The sequence below is a fragment of the Macaca fascicularis genome, chromosome 13 (genome assembly GCF_037993035.2).
Source record: "Macaca fascicularis isolate 582-1 chromosome 13, T2T-MFA8v1.1".
NCBI lineage: Eukaryota > Metazoa > Chordata > Mammalia > Primates > Cercopithecidae > Macaca > Macaca fascicularis.
Window position 1 is genome coordinate 96607763 of NC_088387.1, and position 16459 is coordinate 96624221.

General features: G+C 38.9%; 1 protein-coding gene across 50 annotated transcripts in view; it reads left to right on the forward strand.

Annotated features, from left to right (window-relative positions):
- DTNB (dystrobrevin beta) overlaps positions 1-16459 on the forward strand; it is a 302620-nt gene that overhangs the window by 40068 nt on the left and 246093 nt on the right. For all 50 annotated transcript variants that reach the window (XR_010580546.2, XR_012422596.1, XR_012422597.1 and 47 more), the window contains 2 exons: positions 3941-4021; positions 12037-12250. Coding sequence is in view for 47 of the 50 variants with exons in the window: in XM_074012198.1 (XP_073868299.1) it covers positions 3941-4021; positions 12037-12250 (295 nt within the window). In the remaining 3 variants the exon portion in view is untranslated. The remainder of the gene's footprint in view (positions 1-3940; positions 4022-12036; positions 12251-16459) is intronic.

The window sequence follows — 16459 nt, forward strand, 5'->3', positions numbered from 1 at the left end:
TGATGGATTGGAGGACTTATTAATATTATTTATAAGATTGCAATATTCCCTAAATTGACCTACAGACTCAATGCAGTCCTCGTAAAAATCCCAACTGGCTTTTTTGAATGAATGGGCTGATCCTAAAATTCATAAGGAAATTCAAATGACCCAGGATACCCAAAACAATCTTGAAAATGACGAACAAACTTGGCGGACTCACTTTCTAATTTTAGAACTTAACTACAAAGCTGCAGATTCAGATTGTGTGCCACTGGCATAAGAATGTACACACAATCAACGAGATAGAATTGAAAGTCTGGAATTAAACCCATGTATCTGGTCAGTTAATTTTTTGACAAGGGTGGCAGAATCACTCAATGAGGAAAGAATAGTCTTTTGAACAAATGGTGCTGGGACAACTGGATATTCACATGCAAAGGAATGCATTTGGACCCCTATCTCGCACCATATTATAAATTAACGCAAAATGGATTTTAGACCTAAATGTAAGATTTAAAACTGTAAAACTCTTAGAAGAAAACATACCTATACATCTTGACTTTGAATTAGGCAAAGCCATCTTGGACCTGAAACCAAAAGCACAAATGACAAAAGAAAAAGAATAGATAGGCCAGGCACGGTGGCTCACGCCTGCCTCTCAGCAGGCTTTGGGAGGCCAAGGCAGGCGGATCACCTGAGGTCACGAGTTCGAGACTAGCCTGGCCAACACGACAAAATCCCGTCCCTACCAAAAGTACGAAAGTTAGCCAGGTGTGGTGGCACGTGCCTGTAATCCCAGCTGCTCAGGAGGCTGAGGCAGGAGAATCGCTTGAACCTGGGAGGCGCAGGTTGTAGTGAGCTGAGATCATGCCACTGCACTCCAGCCTGGGCGACAAGAGCGAGACTCCCTCTCAAAAAAAAAAAGATAAATGGGACTTTATCAAAATGATAAACATTTATGCTTCAGTGGACACCACTAAGAACAAGAAGTGACAGCCCACAGAATGGGAGAAAATATTTTGTTAATCATGTATCTCACAAATGACTTGTATCTAGAGTATGTAAAGAACATTTACAATTCAATAATAAAAAGACAACCCAATTAAAATGTGGGCAGGGCTGGGTGCAGTGGCTCAAGCCAGTAATCCCAGCACTTTGGGAGGTTGAGGCAGGAGGATGACTTGAGCCCAGGAGTTCAAGACCATCCTGGGCAACATAGTGAGATCCCATCTCTACAAAAAAAAAAAATTAAAAATTAGCTGGGCATGGTAGGTAAAGTGTCTGCTGAGGGGAAGAGGTTTCTTTTTGGGATGATGAAAATGTTTTAAATTGATTGTGGTGATGATTACACAACTGTGTGTGTAGTAAACACTGAGTTGCACACTTTAAATGGGTGAGTTGTATGGAATGTGAATTATATTATAAATACCATATTTATATAATATAAAAATATATAATAATGTAATATATATAATATGTAATATATATAGATAGAGTCTTGCTCTGTTGCCCAGACTGGAGTGCAGTGGCACAGTCATGGCGCACTACAACCTTGAACTTTTGGGCTCAAGTGGTCCATTTCCCTCGGCCCCTAGAGCAGCTGGGACTACACATGGGTGCCACCTTGCTTAGCTCATTTAAAAAAAAAAATTTATTTTTGAGGCTGAGTCTTGCTCTGTTGCCTAGGCTGGAGTGCAGTGCAGTGGTGCGGTCTCAGCTCACTGCAACCCTCTGCCTTCTGGGTTTAAGTGATTCTCCTGCTTCAGCCTCCCAAGTAGCTGGGACTACAGGCAGGTGCCACCATGCCCAGCTAATTTTTTTTTTTTTTTTTTTGAGACGGAGTCTCGCTGTGTCGCCAGGCTGGAGTGCCGTGTGGCGTGATCTCGGCTCACTGCAACCTCCGCCTCCCAGGTTCAAGCGATTTCTCTGCCTCAGCCTCCCAAGTAGCTGGGGCTACAGATGCACGCCACCACACCCAGTCAATTTTTTGTATTTTAGTAGAGATGCAGTTTCACCATGTGGTCTCAATCTCTTGACCTCATGATCCACCTGCCTTGGCCTCCCAAAGTGCTGGGATTACAGGTGTGAGCCACTGTACCCGGCCTAGTTTTTGTATTTTTACCAGAGACAGGGTTTTGCCATGTTGGCCAGGCTGGTCTCGAACTCCTGACCTCAAGTGATCTGCCTTCCTCAGCCTCTCAAAGTGTTGAGATTACAGGTATGAGCCACCAAGCCTGGCCTAAATTTTTTTCTGTAGAGATGGGGTCTGGCCTAAAATTTTTTTCTGGAGAGATGGAGTCTCTCAAAAAAAAAGGCTGGTTTTAAACTGCTGGGCTCCACTGATCCTCCTGCCTCAGCCCCCTGAACTACTGAGATCACAGTCATGAGCTACTGCCTCTAGACTTTGAATTATATTTTAATAAAGCTTTTACATTTAAAAAGAGAAAGTGGGACTGTATAATATATATAGAGAGAGTGATAAATATTTTGTGAGAACTAGGTATCACCTGAGGAAATAATTTTAATCATGACATCAAGAGGAAGGTTGATTGAAGTGAGACTAAGATAAACCTTCACTTTTTGGTGAGTATACAAAAAACAAAAACCTGGAAAAATCCTTCCTTTAACCCCCTACCCCCTCCCCCATACCATGTAATGAAAACAAATGAGAGATACCTGTAAATACTGATACAAGATAATTTGCACCAGTTCTCTTTCCCCTTATTGAGTCAAAAGTTGCTGCCAGATTTTATAAAGGCAGGATAGGTGAAATAAATCTCACATGGGGGGGCCAACCCTATCTAAAGTGGCCTTAAAATTCAAGGAGACTTCATTTGCAGCAATTAGAATGAGAACAAAATGTGATTTATAGAGTCATGTATAATTTTAGGCTTTGTTCTAGTTACTCTGGCCATATATCGCTTACCCCTCAAACAATCATTAATTTTATTTATGCATTTTGTGGGTCTAGACTCAGAACAGCGTTCAGTGCTGATGTCTTGACTTTGCTTCATGATGCCTGAGGTCTCAGCAGAAGAAAAGGCTCAGGGCTTGAATCATTTGAAGGCTCACTCACCTGTGCGTTTGGCAATCGATGCTGGTTTGGTTGGTGGACTGAGTTCTTCCTACGATCCTCTCACTGTGGCCTCTCCACATCAGTCTGGGCTTTCTCACAGTATGGCATCTGGGCTCCCAGCGCAAGCATCCCGGGAGAGCAAGAGCAGTGCAAGCTATGCCGTCTGTTATCATCTATCTCCAGAAGACCTGCACTGTACTTCTGCCGCATTCTGTGCAGCGAGGCAGTCACAGTGTCCTGGTCAGATTCACGTGGAAGGAAAGAATCTCTAGATCTTGATGGAGAGGGACAACACACTAGAAGCACATAAAATACTGTTCTAGAAATACTATTGTGGGCGATATTTTTTTTTTTTTTTTTTTTTTTTAGGGAAATACAGGCTGCCACAGACCCATAAGGGGACCTTACAGGCAGCCGGTCCATTCCCTCATTTCCCAGGTGAGGACACTTACGTGCAGAGGCACACCGCATGGCCACAGTCAAGGGGCATGACCACAGTCGTATTCTATGGTTGGTCAGGCTGGGACAGAAATGCAGCTTTTCTGACTCTAGGCTTGGGTCTTTCTCATGATGCCACCCTACTCCCCTTTCCTAATCATGTAGTTCACTCACTCACCTCGTAAGTGTTCCTCTCCTTGGAGCTTTCTCCGATAAGCAGACAGGCTATCAGGAGCAAGACTAGCAGAGTTCCGGCACGTGCTGGGGATGCATGTGTTTCCTGTCCTTTTCTCCCTCCATTGTTTTAATTGACCCTAAGTTTTTAAATAGAAGAAGTCCTAGCTGATTGGTATACTATGGCAATACAGTAGAATGGAGTCACTTCCTAGCGTTTGGAAACTAAGTGGTAAATCTAGTTGAGCATTTCTGTTTGCCTTTTTTCAGGTGCTCAGAATTTTGATGTCATACGACTATCAACTTACAGAACAGCCTGCAAATTACGATTTGTACAAAAACGATGCAACCGTGAGTCATTTCTACTCATTTCTGTGATAGCTGGAGAGAGTTCTCAATATTAGAAAAGACTTTAATATCTTTTAGTTATATTGTGATAGTAATTGAATTATTTTTTATCTAAAGTATTTATCAGGATGTAAGCTTTGTATGGAAGAACTTGTCATTTTACTCCTTTGTCCCTCAAAATGTTTAACAAACAATCATGGAACTAGTTTTGAGGGTGGTGTAGTATTAATGTTCTTTAAATGGGAGAATCGATTTCTCTGTCACTTTTATTAAGGAAATGCTTTATGCAAAATGTTTTATACAAAATTAATACAGTTTATCAGCTGCTGGAGGAAAAGTAAAACAATGTTTTTGATAAAGGTATAATTGGAATTGATTTTCTTGATTAAGCTTAATGTAACATGAATCAACCTTTTCTATAAATAATTGCTACCATGTGGATTATAAAATAAAGTGTGTGTCTGTGTATATGTATACGTATGTCTGTGTGTATATACGTAATCTTCCTTCTCTTTATTTCCACAAAGAAGAACTAGCTCATGACAGAATTATTTTACTTTTCTCATGTTTGTGTGTATCAGTGGAAAAAGTGTTTTATACAATGGAAAGAATATTAACCTTAGAATTGAAAAACCTTGGTTTTAGACCTGGTTTTGCCATTTTTTATAAACAAGTAATCTTGGGCAAATTACGTTACATCTGATAACTTCTACCCTACTTTGGGCCGGGCGCAGTGGCTCACGCCTGTAATCCCAGCACTTTGGGAGGCCGAGGGAGGCGGATCACGAGGTGAGGAGATTGAGACCAGCCTAGCTAACACAGTGAAACCCCGTCTCTACTAAAAATACAAAAAAATAGCTGGGCGTGGTGGTGGGCGCCTGTAGTCCCAGCTACTCGGGAGGCTGAGGCAGGAGAATGGCGTGAACCCGGGAGGCAGAGCTGGCAGTGAGCTGAGATGACACCACTGCACTCTAGCCTGGGTTGACAGAGTGACTCCGTCTCAAAAAAATATATAAAAAATAAAATAAAATAAAATAAAATAAAATAAAATTCTACCCTACTTTAAGTCTTACTCACAAATCTTAAAATTCTCTCTGAAGAATTTATCATGCCATCCTAGATCGAAATGATGTTTCTTTCTTCAGTGGTTTCTCAAAGTATTATTTTTTACATTATGGGTTGTGACCCATTAATGCTTCTTGAAATCATTTTGATGGGCTGTAGCCAGAATTAAAAACATTTAATAGGAAAAAAAGGAAGAAAAATAAAATATTAGAATGCAGCTTGTGTGGTAAGGCTAAAACGTGTTCTAAAGGCTAAAACTTTTTTTTAAAAATATATCTAGATGTATGTATGTGTTTGTGTATGTGATGATTTAAATATATTTCTGTGATGATTTAAATATATTTATATGTCTAGATGTATATATGTGTTTGTGTGTGTATGTGTGTATGTGATGATTTAAATATATTTCTGTGCTTGCGGTCAGAAAGTTCGAAAACCGCTGCCGTAGAGCAACTCATTTTATAATTCTTCCCATAATTATTCTTGGGAAACAGTAGTCTACGTGTGGAGTGTTGAGAGCCTGAGTAGGCTAGTGGCATTAGTAATATAAAGTAAAAGATGCGTTGTTCTAAAGGTTTTTTTTTTTTTTTATAGGTTTTATTTTGTTACCTTTCACATAGGATTCTAGAGTTGATCTGAAAAAATTTTTGAGAATGTATGGGATAAGTAATAGTCAGCTTTCAGCTTTTTCCATATATACGTTCACTTGTTCCTTCATTTTTTTTTTTTTTTTTTTTTTTTTTTGAGACAAAGTCTCGCTCTGTCGCCCAGGCTGGAGTGCAGTGGTGCGATCCCCGCTCACTGTAAGCTCTGCCTCCCGGGTTCACGCCATTCTCCTGCCTCAGCCACCCGAGTAGCTGGGACTACAGGTGCCCACCACCACGCCTGGCTATTTTTTTTTTGTATTTTTAGTAGAGACGGGGTTTCACCGTGTTAGCCAGGATGGTCTCGATCTCCTGACCTCGTGATCTGCCCGCCTCGGCCTCCCAAAGTGCTGGGATTACAGGCGTGAGCCACCGCGCCCGGCCTTGTTTCTTCACTTTTTATTGAAAGGGTCAATAAACAGTCAATAAACAGAAGAAAATAAACAATTTTCTTCACTGCTAAAGAGTCTTCTCATACTCATTCATTGAATATGAATATATTCATGAATCTGTACAAGTTTTTCCATATGTATTTTCAATTGTTCCTTTACTTTTTATTGAAAGGGTCAGTAAACAGAAGAAAATAAACAATTTTCTTTACTGCTAAAGAGTCTTCCCATATTCATTCATTGAATATGAACATATTCATCAATCTGTATAAGAAATATTCTTGGCAGTGGCCATATATGAGAAGGTCTGCTTTTTGACCCACTAGTGTTCCCCTGGTCTGTTTGTCTCTCCTTCTACCAATACCAGACTGTTCTAATACCCCAGTGTTTCTTGTAGCAGTAACCACTATTAGAATTTAGTAAATCTAGGTGTCAGGCACGGCAAGTCTTCCTACTTTGCTCTGTTTTTCTTTTTAAGATTCTCTGGGACAGTCTTGTCTTTTTAACATTTGTTTTCATATAAACTTTAGAATCTGCTTGCCAATTTCTACTAAAACCAACAAAATAAAGAACTCTCCTGTGTTTTTTTTTCTTCATTTCTTTTTTCAAGTATAATTTACACACAGTAAAATTCCTCTTTTACTGTATGGTCCTGCAGAGATTTTGATTGGGATTGTATTGAATCTGTAAATCAAGTTGGGGAGAATTGACGTATTGCCAGTGTTGAGATTTCCTCCTATGAACGTGGGATATGTTCATCCCTAGAGCTATTTAGGTTTTTCATTTCTTTGTAGAGATATTGCACATCCTTCATTGGATTTTTTATTTTTTTAAATTTTTATTTATTTATTTTTTGAATTAGTGTTGCTCTATCGTTTAGGCTAGAGTGCAGTATCGTGATCTTGGCTCACTTCAACCTCCGCCTCCTAGGTTCAAGAGATTCTCCTGCCACACCCTCCCCAGTAGCTGGGACTATAGGCGCCCACCACCATACCCAGCTGATTTTTGTATTTTTAGTAGAGACAGTTTTGCCATGTTTTCCAGGCTGGTCTTGAACTCCTGGCCTCAAGTGATCCACCTGCCTTGGCCTCCCAAAGTGCTGGGATTACAAGAGTGAGCCACCACGCCCAGCCTCTTCATTGGATTTATTCCTAGGTCTTCAGTGACATGATACTATTATTTTAAAATTTCATTGTTATGTTACTGATGTATAGAAATACAGTGATCTTTAGATCTTAATCTTATTTCTAGCAATTGTTCTCGACTCATATTAATTTTTCTGTAGAATCTTTGATTGCTGTGTACATGGTTTTCTTATTTCTGAATAATGACAGTTTCAGTTACTCATTTCCAATACAGTAATTATTTCTTTATCTGAATATTTATGTCGATTTGGCCTCAAGTACAATAGAAATGAGGACAGTGAGCATTCCTTATCTCATTCCCATTATCAGAGCAAAACCTTTCATTTTACTATTAAGTAATATGTTTGTGGCAAGTCCTTTGTAGATAACATTTGTCTTAGCCAGTTTTCTGTTGCTTATAACAGAGTACCTGAAACTGGATGATTTATAAAGGAAGGAATTTATTTTGTATAGTTGTGGAGGCTGGGAGGTCTAAGATTGAGGTGCCATATATGTTGAAAACCATCTTGCGACTGGGGACTCTGCAGAGTCTGGAGGTCATGCACACCATCCCATGGTGAGGAGGCTGAGTGTGCTAGTGCAGGTTTCTCTTCCTCTTTTTATAAAGCCACCAGTCCTACTCCCATGATAACTCATTAATTAATTAGTCAATTAATCCTTGAATAGATTAATCCATTCATGAAGGCAGAGCCCTCATGATTCAATCACCTCTTAAAGCCCACCTCTCAATACTGCCACATTGGGGGTTAAATTACATTTCAACATCATTTTTGCAGAGGACAGATATTCAAACTGTGACAACCTTAATCAGATTAAGAAAGTTTCCTGATAGTGTATTTCTTCATTTCTAAAAATAAGGTTTCCTTTAGAAGTTGTCTTTTGATTATGATTTCTAACTTAATTTCATTTTGATCAGAGAGCATGACTCATAGGATTTTAATCCTTTAAAATTTATTGAGATTTGCTTTATGGCTCAGGATATGGTCAATTTTTTTTTTTTTTTTTTTGAGTCAGGGTCTTGTTCTGTGGCCCAGGCTGGAGTGCAGGGGCAAGATCTAGGCTTACTGCGCTTCGCTTCCCAGATTCAAGTGATTCTCCTGCCTCAGCCTCCCGAGTTGCTGGGATTACAGGCAAGAGCCACCACACCTGGCTAACTTTTGTATTTTTAGTAGAGACGGGGTTTCACCATGTTGGCCAGGCTCGTCTTGAACTCCTGATCTCAAGTGATCCTCCCACCTCGGCTTCCCAAAGTGCTGGGATTACAGGCGTGAGCCACTGTGCCCAGCCAAGGATGTGGTCAATTTTTATATGTATCTTTGTATACTTGAAAATAAAGCATATTCTCTCATCAGTGGAGGCTGTACTTCGTGTAGTGCTCATTATGCCTACTTTGTTAGTTGTGAAGTGTAATCATCTGTATCTGTACTTTTTGAGTGGTATTTGTACTATCACTTACTAAGAGAGGTGAGTTAATATCTCCCACTAAGCTTCTGAATTCCTTTGTGTCCCTTGGAGGTTCTGTTTATTTTTGTTTTATATATTTTGACACTATTCTATTAGATGTATATACATGTAAAGTTCCTATATCTTTCTTTATTTTCTTTTTTTTTTTTTTGACCACAGGATCTCACTTTGTCACTCAGGCTGAAGTACAGTGATGCAGTCATAGCTAACTGCAGCCTTGAACTCCTGGGCTTAGGCAATCCTTCCGCTGTAGCCTCCCCAGTAGCTAAGACTACAGGCGTGTGCCACCATGCCTAGCTAATTAAAAAAATTTTTTTTGTGGAGATGGGATTCCACTATGTTCTCCAGGCTGGTCATGAACTCCTGGCTTCAAGCTAAGCCAGGAGTGGGATTACAGACATGAGCCACTGCATCAAGCTGCTGGTATCTTTCTTATGAATTAAAACTTTTATCATTATTCAGTGACTCTCTTTATCTTTAACAATATGTTTTGTCCCACCATTAAAAAAAATATAAAATTCATATACTATAAAATTCACCCTTTTAGAGTGTATAGTCTTTTCACTGATTTTTAGTATATCCACAAAGTTGTACAACCATCATCACTATCTAATTCTAGAACATTTTCATCACCCCAGAAACAAACCACATACCCATTAATAGTCACTCCACTTTCCCTTCATCTCCCAGCTCTGGCAACTACTAATATACTTTTTTTTAATGGATTTGCCTATGTGGACATTTCATATAAATAGAATCTTAGAATATGTGGTCTTAACTGTCTGTTATCTTTTACTTAGAATAATGTTTTCAGGGTTTATCCATATTGCAGAATGCATCAGTACTTCATCCCCCCCTTTTTTTTTTTTGAGATGGAGTTTCACTTTTGTTGCTCAGGCTGGAGAGCAATGGCATGATCTCGGCTCACTGCAAGCTCCGCCTCCCAGGTTTAAGTGATTTTCCTGCTTCAGCCTCCTGAGTAGCTGGGATTATAGGCATGCGCCACCACACCTGGCTAATTTTGTATTTTTAGTAGAGACGGAGTTTCTCCATGTTGGCCAGGCTGGTTTTGAACTCCCAACCTCAAGTGATCCGCCTGTCTTGGCCTCCCAAAGTACTGGCATTACAGGCGTGAGCCACCATGCCTGGCCACTTCATCCCTTTTTATGATCAAATAATATGCCATTGTATGCATATGCCACATTTTATTTATCCATGTATCTGTTGATGGACATTTGGTTTGTTTTCACTTTTGGCTATTATGAGTAATGTGCCTATGAACATTTGTACAAGTTTTTGTGTAGACATATGTTTTCAATTCTGTAGGGGTAGAATTGCTGGGTCATATGGGAACTGTGTGTAACTTCTTAAGGAACTCCTGAATTGTTTTCCTAAGCAGCTGCATGATTTTACATTTGCACCAGCAGTTTATACGAGTTTCAACCTCTTTACATCCTCACTGACACTTGTTTTCCATTTAAGTAAAAAGTCTAGCTATTCTAGCGGGTATGAAGTGTTATGTTATTGTAGTTTTCTTTTGCATTTCCCTAATGACTAATGATGTTGAGCATCTTTTCATGTGCTTGTTGGCTATTTGTGTATCTTCTTTGGATAAATGTCTATTTAAATTATTTGCCCATTTTTAAATTGGGTTGTCTTTTTTTAATTGTTGAATTGTAAGAGTTTTTATATGTCTGGATCCTAGACCCTTAATGGATGCTTGGTTTACAAATTTTTTTTCCATTCTTTGGGGTTGCCTTTTCACTTTCTTGATAGTATCCTTTGAAACACAGACTTTTAAAATTTAAATAAAATGCAATGTATCTCTTTTTTGCTGCCTGTACTTTAAGTGTCTTGTTCCTGATCTTAAGGGCAGAGCTTTCAGTCTTCCCTAATTAAGTATGATGTTGGCATTGGGGTTTCTTGTAGATACCCTTTATCAGGTTGAGGAAGTTTTCTTCTAGTTTTAGTTGTGTTTTTATTATGAAAGGGTATTTGATTTTTCCAAATGCTACTTCTATGTCTGTTGAGTTGATCATTTGGTTTTCCAAGCTCCCCCGCTTTTTTTCCTGTTACAAACAAAGTTACATCACCTTTGTTTTGGTTAGAAATTGTCATCCACTTATATTTAACCTTTTTTATGTCCTTATGTTTTATACGTATCCCTTGCAAACAGCATATAATTTGATTATTTAAAAAAGTGTGAATTTGTCAGTCTTTGTCTTGTAAGTGGTATGTTAGTATGTTTATAGTTACTGCAGTTGACTGATACATTTGGTTCCACACCAGCCATCTTTTCTTGTGCTCTTTGTGCTACTTGTTCTGTGTTTCTTGCCTTCTTTTGGATTGAATAGTTGTATTTTCCTAATTTCAGTTCTTCCCCTAGTTTTTCAGCGTTGGAACATACACTTTCAGGTTTTCTTTACTTGAAAATGTCTTTATTGAACCTTTTTTCTTGAAAGTTTTTTTATACTAGGTATAGAATTTTGTTGGAGGTTTTGATTTCTTTTCAGCACATTAAAATTATTTTGCAGTCTTCTGCTTCTCTTGTTGCTTGAAGTCAGTCAGGCATCATTCTTAATCATTTTTCTTTCAAGGAAATGTCTCTTTTCTGTGTAGTTTAGTATTGTTTATTTTTTTGGTGCACTTAAGAAGTTTTTATGTTCCATCTAGGAATTTTTGTCGTTTTCAGGAGGAGTGTAGACCCAGCTACCACGCCTACTTTATTACTGGAAATTGAATTTAAAAGAAAGTCAGCCTCTTAAATAATGGAGGAAATATGCAGTAGATAAATTTATTTTTGGCTGAGCTATGAGTTGTTCAGAGCTCTGAGTAGCCTCTAAAGCATATTAATATTTTACTTAATGCAGTTGTATTTGTCTCTCTCTTTAGGTCATAAAGTTTCAGTTGTAAAGTGTTGCTTTAGTTGCTAGGCTAAAGTAATACAATAAAGTTGACTCAAGGTGATACAGCAAATTTTCAAAAAGGCTAGAAGTTTTTATGAGTAGTTCTTGATCTTCTTCTCAAATTATCCTTTGTTAGCAATTGCTTGGGTCACTATTTGCAGATACGTGAAATACTAGCTATTTAAATGTGAAGGCTGGAAATAGTTCTTCCCATACCACTGTGGTGGCTCCTTGATGTTGTCTGGGACTGATGTTCTTTATTTGACCACAGAATGTTTCTTCATTGTTGGCTAAAGAGTTTCTTCTCTTTAAATTTAAGAACTAGTTGATAAATTTAAGATTCCTATTGTGAAGGGTAGTACCACACTTTAACATTGTTGACAGTTTATTTTCTTTGTCTTTTAGTTCATCTTGTTGATATCTGGAACATGATTGAAGCCTTCCGAGACAATGGCCTTAATACACTGGACCATACCACCGAGATCAGTGTGTCCCGCCTTGAAACTGTCATCTCCTCCATCTACTATCAGTTGAACAAGCGCCTTCCTTCTACTCACCAAATTAGTGTGGAACAATCTATCAGCCTCCTCCTCAACTTTATGATTGCTGCATATGACAGGCTAGTACCTTACCTTACATGCTTACTTCATTTTAAGAACACCTGTCTCTGAGTCATTCTTCTTGCATACTGCCTTGCTAAGGGCTGGCAACTTAGAATCACGGTTAAAAGGGAATTTATCAGCTGGATGCGGTGGCTCATGCGTGTAATCCCAGCACTTTGGGAGGCCAAGGCGGGCGGATCACAAGATTAGGAGATGGAGACCATCCTGGCCAACACGGTGAAACCCCGTCTCTACTAAAAATACAAAAAATTAGCCAGGCATGGTGGCACACGTCTATAGTCCCAGCCACTCGGGAGGCTGAGACAGGAGAATCACTTGAACCTGGGAGGCAGAGGTTGCAGTAAGCCGAGATTGCGCCACTGCACTCCAGCCTGGGCGACAGAGTAAGACTCCGTCTTAAAAACAACAACAACAACAAACAAAAAACAGGAAAATTTTTCAGTGTAAGCCCCTCTAGAAACTGGTTCACAGTGACTTACTGTCCTAGAGTATGTCGTATATTAAACTCTGGAATATTGTGGAGAATCACAATGTTTGAGATGTATTGTTTGGGAAAATTAAAGATACCTTAATACAGCTGTTCTCTAGCTCGTGAAAAATGCTAAGTTTTAAATTTGATTATGGGGCTATTTGACTTCTAAGGCTCCTCTTTCTTTTTTCTTCTATGCCTAGTTTGTTCAGAAGGCTAATCTGTACTCTGTAACATCAAATACTGGACTATAGTAACTGATTTTCTCTCTCTCTCTCTTTTTTTTTGGGACGGAGTTTCTTTCTTGTTGCCCAGGCTGAAGTGCAATGGCGTGTGAGCTCCACTCACTACTGCCTCCTGCCTTCTGGGTTCAAGAAATTCTCCTGCCTCAGCCTTCCAAGTAACTGGTATTACAGACATGCGCCACCACGCCCAGCTAATTTTGTATTTTTAGTAGAGACGGGGTTTCTCCATGTTGGTCAGGCTGATCTCGAACTCCCGACCTCTGGTGATCTGCCCACCTCGGCCTCCCAAAGTGCTGGGATTACAGGCGTGAGCCACTGCACCCGACCAAACTGATTTTCTCTTTATGTCTAGGAACCTATTTGAAATTTTTTCATTGCAGAACATAGTTTAGTAGATCTTAAAACAAAAAAAGAAAACTATTTAAATGTACTCCAATTGAAACGGACACTATTTGCTGCACTTATATTCATGGATAATTAAGTTGGTATTGTAAACAATGAAACAAAATTGTAAAGCACAGATTTTTGATTGTGGAAGTACAGAGGTTAAATGGTGATGTTCTGCGAACCAAGAGTTCTAGTTTCTGCTATACTCTTGGCCATCTGATTTGAATGGATTGTCTCTGCTTCATTTTTTGCTGTCTGTAGACCTTCTTTGAGTTCATACATTTGTAAAATGCTATTAATTATATCTTATAATAGGGAGGAGTCTGTTAATTAGTGGTAAAACTATGGAAATGTCAAAGCCAAATCAGAATTTAAGCAGTCACTAAATTCACACCATTTTTATAAGCTGTTATCAAATTAGACATTGTATCCTTTTAATAGAAAATTATTAAAGAAATTTACTTATTTTTTTGAGATGGGGTCTTGCTATGTTTCCCAGTCTGGTCTCAAGCTAGTGGGCTCAAATAGTCTTCCCTCCCCAGCCTCTCTAGTAGCTGGCATTACAGGTGTGCACCACTGTGCCCGGCAGAAATCTGAATTTTAAAAATAAGAGTGTATAAGTGATGTTAGTCCCAGAATTCTAATGCCATTTTTTAGTAATTTAAGTTAGTGACTCTATAAGTTAATTTTTTCTTGCCCAAGAACTGGCTTTTTGTTTCCAAACCCTTAGGAAACATTGTTATTCTGTGATAGGTAAGCAGCACCTTTTCATGACACTGACTCACTCAATAAATCAATTCATGGATCACACAACACAAATTAACTGAATAAACAATATTTTTTAAAGTCAGAAATAAAAACCATCTTACTCTCTAAAAATGGTCAAGCAGAGATTAAAATCTTGGATTCCGTAATTATGTCAAGTAAGTTAAATACAATGGCTCTTTAGCCTACTGGGTTGCTCTAACAAAACGCCATAAACTGGGCACTCTATCAACAACACGATTTATTTCTTACAGTTCTGGAGGCTGGGAAGTTCAAGATCAAGGTAGATTCTGTGTGTGGGGAGGGCTTGCTTTCTGGATCCTAGATGGCACCTTTTTGCGGTATCCTCACATGACAAAGGGGGCAAAGAGTTCTCTGGAACCTCTTTTATAAGGGCACTAATCCCGTTCATGAGGACACCCTCATGACCTAATCATCTTCAGAAGGTCCCACCTTCTAATACCGTACCTTGGGGGTGAGGATTTTAATGTGTGAATTTTGGGGGAATACAGACATTCAGGTTATAGCATATGGCTAAAGAGGGGAGAGGAAGGAAGAGGACAGAGATGGCAAAAAGGAGAATGGGAAGACCAAACTTAGAAGCAGAAGGTATAAGGATATCCTGGGCCATATTCAGAGAAGGATAGACACATACAGAGAGACAATGAGAATAAGTGGACAGTGAATCAGATGAAGGCAGATGTGTAGAAACACATACCGCAAATAGCTAGCAAAAAAAAAAAAAAAAAAGTTAAGAAGAGTAAGGGGTATAGTATGTTATTAGTGAGTTGGGTAATTTTTACTTTGATACGTTTAAAACATTAACCATGGTATCAGAATAAATGATCACATCTTTACTACCTTTGAAACCTTTATATGATAGAGCTTATTTGACTATCTAGAAGTTTAAAATTGACCTTCTTGTCTTGGAAGAAAAGAAAGAATCTGGTTATTAGAATGTTAATTTTGAAAACCAGGGCATTTTGTCATTAAATACTTCAAATGTTAGTCTTTTTATTGATTGGCTGCTTTATTACTTAGGCTGGAGAGTTCCTTTTATACATAGACAACCTATTTATTTATTTTAATTGAGCCTTCCAGCCTTTGTATTTCATAATTCCATAAGGTTAAAATTTGAAAGCAACAATTATTTAATCTTCTCTCATCTCCAAATTTATAGTCCCTGTGTTTGGCCAGATGATTTCTGTTTATTATAATAATAGAGTATAAGACCCTGAAACAACAGTCAGGAACAAATAGGGTCTAAGACTTTTCCTTAGTATTTTCTTAAGACCTAATTTTGTTTAATACTGAGAGTTCTGAATATGTTATATTTTGATAATTAAAAACATTGAAAAGCACAGAAACCAGTATTTACAAAACACCTGGGCCTGGATGTAGAATCTTAGTGAAAGCCAGAAGGAGTTGTGAAAACACTGATAGCTGCATTTTCTCCCTCTCAGTTTCTCCAGTACAATACTAATGGTAGTCATACAGTCTGGTGCAAAGGTGCAACAAAGGTGCTTTGACCAATATAATAAGGATATCCCAATTCCCAGCATGAGAGAGAGGAGGTCTTCCTTACTCTTCTATAGCTAAGCCAATTTCACCCTTTAAGGTTTGTTACTTACAAATCCCCTATTTCCAACCTTTGTATTAGTCCATTGTCTTTAGCTGTAAGTAGTAGAAAGCCTACCCACATGGCCTTTTTATAAGAACATGGGTATAGGCTGACAAACTGAGGGGTCTAGACGCAGGCCAGCCCCTCATCATGGTTGCATCAGAGCTCTAGCTTCATTTCTTTGCGTGGCTTTGCCCTCTTCTTGTATCAGCTCCATCCTTAGGCTGACTTCACAAAATCTCTGTAAGCAGCTTCTACTAAATGTCTCCTCTTTGAAGTTGAGGTTAAGGAAGGGTTGGCTTCTATGAACACCAAGCAGAAGTACCCTTCTTTTAGACACCCATGACGCAGCCTCAGGAGGCTCCTGACACCATGTGCCCAAGGTGGTCAGAGTACAGCTTGCTTTTATGCATGTTAGGAAGACATGATGCATCAATCAGATACACTTAAGATTTACATTGGTTTGATGTGGAAGGGTGGGACAACTTGAAGAAGGACAGGGAGCTTCCAGGTCATAGGTAGATTTAAACGTATTCTGATTGGCAATTGGTTGAAAGAGTTATGATAAAGAGTTGTGGAGAGCTAGGTTTTATCACACAGATAAAGCCTCCAAGTAGCAGACTGTAGAGAGAATAGACTGTAGATGTTTCTTCTCAGACTTAAGGTCTGTGTTGATGTTAATGCTGGAGGGTATCATGAGGCAGGTGCATCCCCAGCT